This window comes from Nipponia nippon, unplaced genomic scaffold, assembly GCF_047370975.1.
Source record: "Nipponia nippon isolate SJK-2023a ecotype South Korea unplaced genomic scaffold, ASM4737097v1 scaffold_88, whole genome shotgun sequence".
Taxonomy (NCBI): Eukaryota; Metazoa; Chordata; class Aves; order Pelecaniformes; family Threskiornithidae; genus Nipponia; species Nipponia nippon.
Window position 1 is genome coordinate 70,107 of NW_028262411.1, and position 1,262 is coordinate 71,368.

Sequence of the window (1,262 nt, forward strand, 5' to 3'; positions counted from 1 at the left end):
GAAGGATCACAGAAAAAAAGAATGTCACTGAAAGGCCATTTATTTTGTTTAAACACACAGGGAGCATGGCTCCTCATTTACACAGCCACTCGGTCGGAAAACAAAAGCAGACAGAGAATTAGAAAGGAGATGACAACATTATCCCAAGTAAAAAACCACCACCAACAACAAAAAATACAGAAGTCAGGCTGGTCCTGCAATGAGTTACATTATAACTTCTAGGCAGAAGGTGATGGGCAGTTTATTGCTTCAAAAAAACATGCAGTCATCATTTTCCACACTGCATGCTTGAGCTGCTGGTTCCTCATGCTGTAGATGAGAGGGTTCACTGCTGGAGGCACCATCGAGTACAGCACTGCCACTACAAAGTCCAGGGATGGGGAGAAGATGGAGGGGGGCTTCAGGTAGGCAAACGTGCCAGTGCTGATAAACAGGGAGACCACGGCCAGGTGAGGGAGGCACGTGGAAAAGGCTTTGTGGCGTCCCTGCTCAGAGGGGATCCTCAGCACGACCCTCAAGATCTGCACATAGGACAGCACAATGAAAACAAAACAACCAAATGCTACTAAGAGACTAACCATAAGAAGCCCCACCTCCCTGAGGTAGGCATCTGAGCAGGAGAGCTTGAGGATCTGAGGGATTTCACAGAAGAACTGGTCCACAGCATTGCCTTGGCAGAGGGGCAGTGAAAATGTATTCACAGTGTGCAAGAGACCATTGAGAAACCCAGTGCCCCAGGCAGCTGCTGCCATGTGGACACAAGCTCTGCTGCCCAGGAGGGTCCCGTAGTGTAGGGGATTGCAGATGGCAACATAGCGGTCATAGGCCATGATGGTGAGGAGATAAAACTCTGCTGACATCAAAAAGACAAACAGAAAGAGCTGGGCAGCACATCCTGCGTAGGAGATGGCCCTGGTGTCCCAGAGGGAATTGGCCATGGCTTTGGGGAGAGTGGTAGAGATGGATCCCAGGTCGAGGAGGGAGAGGTTGAGGAGGAAAAAGTACATGGGGGTGTGGAGGCCGTGGTCATAAGCTATAGCGGTGATGATGAGGCCGTTGCCCAGGAGGGCAGCCAGGTAGATGCCCAGGAAGAGCCAAAAGCGCAAGAGCTGCAGCTCCCATGTGTCTGCGAATGCCAGGAGGAGGAAGTGGGTGATGGAGCTGCTGTTGGACATTTGCTGACTTTGGGCATGGGGCACTGTGAGAGGAGGAAAAGACTGTGACAAGTTAGGAAAGACTTCTCTCAGCATAATCAAAGCCAT

At 50.8% G+C, this 1,262-nt stretch overlaps 1 protein-coding gene across 1 annotated transcript; it reads right to left on the reverse strand.

The window, feature by feature from the left end:
• Positions 1-218: 218 nt before the first annotated feature.
• LOC148050366 (olfactory receptor 14C36-like) lies at positions 219-1,262 on the reverse strand. Its single transcript, XM_087742869.1, has one exon. The coding sequence runs from the start codon at positions 1,260-1,262 to the stop codon at positions 219-221; it is 1,044 nt and encodes a 347-aa protein (XP_087598995.1).

What these genes read in the sequence shown, in the direction of transcription:
- LOC148050366 (XM_087742869.1), bottom strand. Translation starts at nt 1,262, where the DNA reads ATGGCTTTGATTATGCTGAGAGAAGTCTTTCCTAACTTGTCACAGTCT.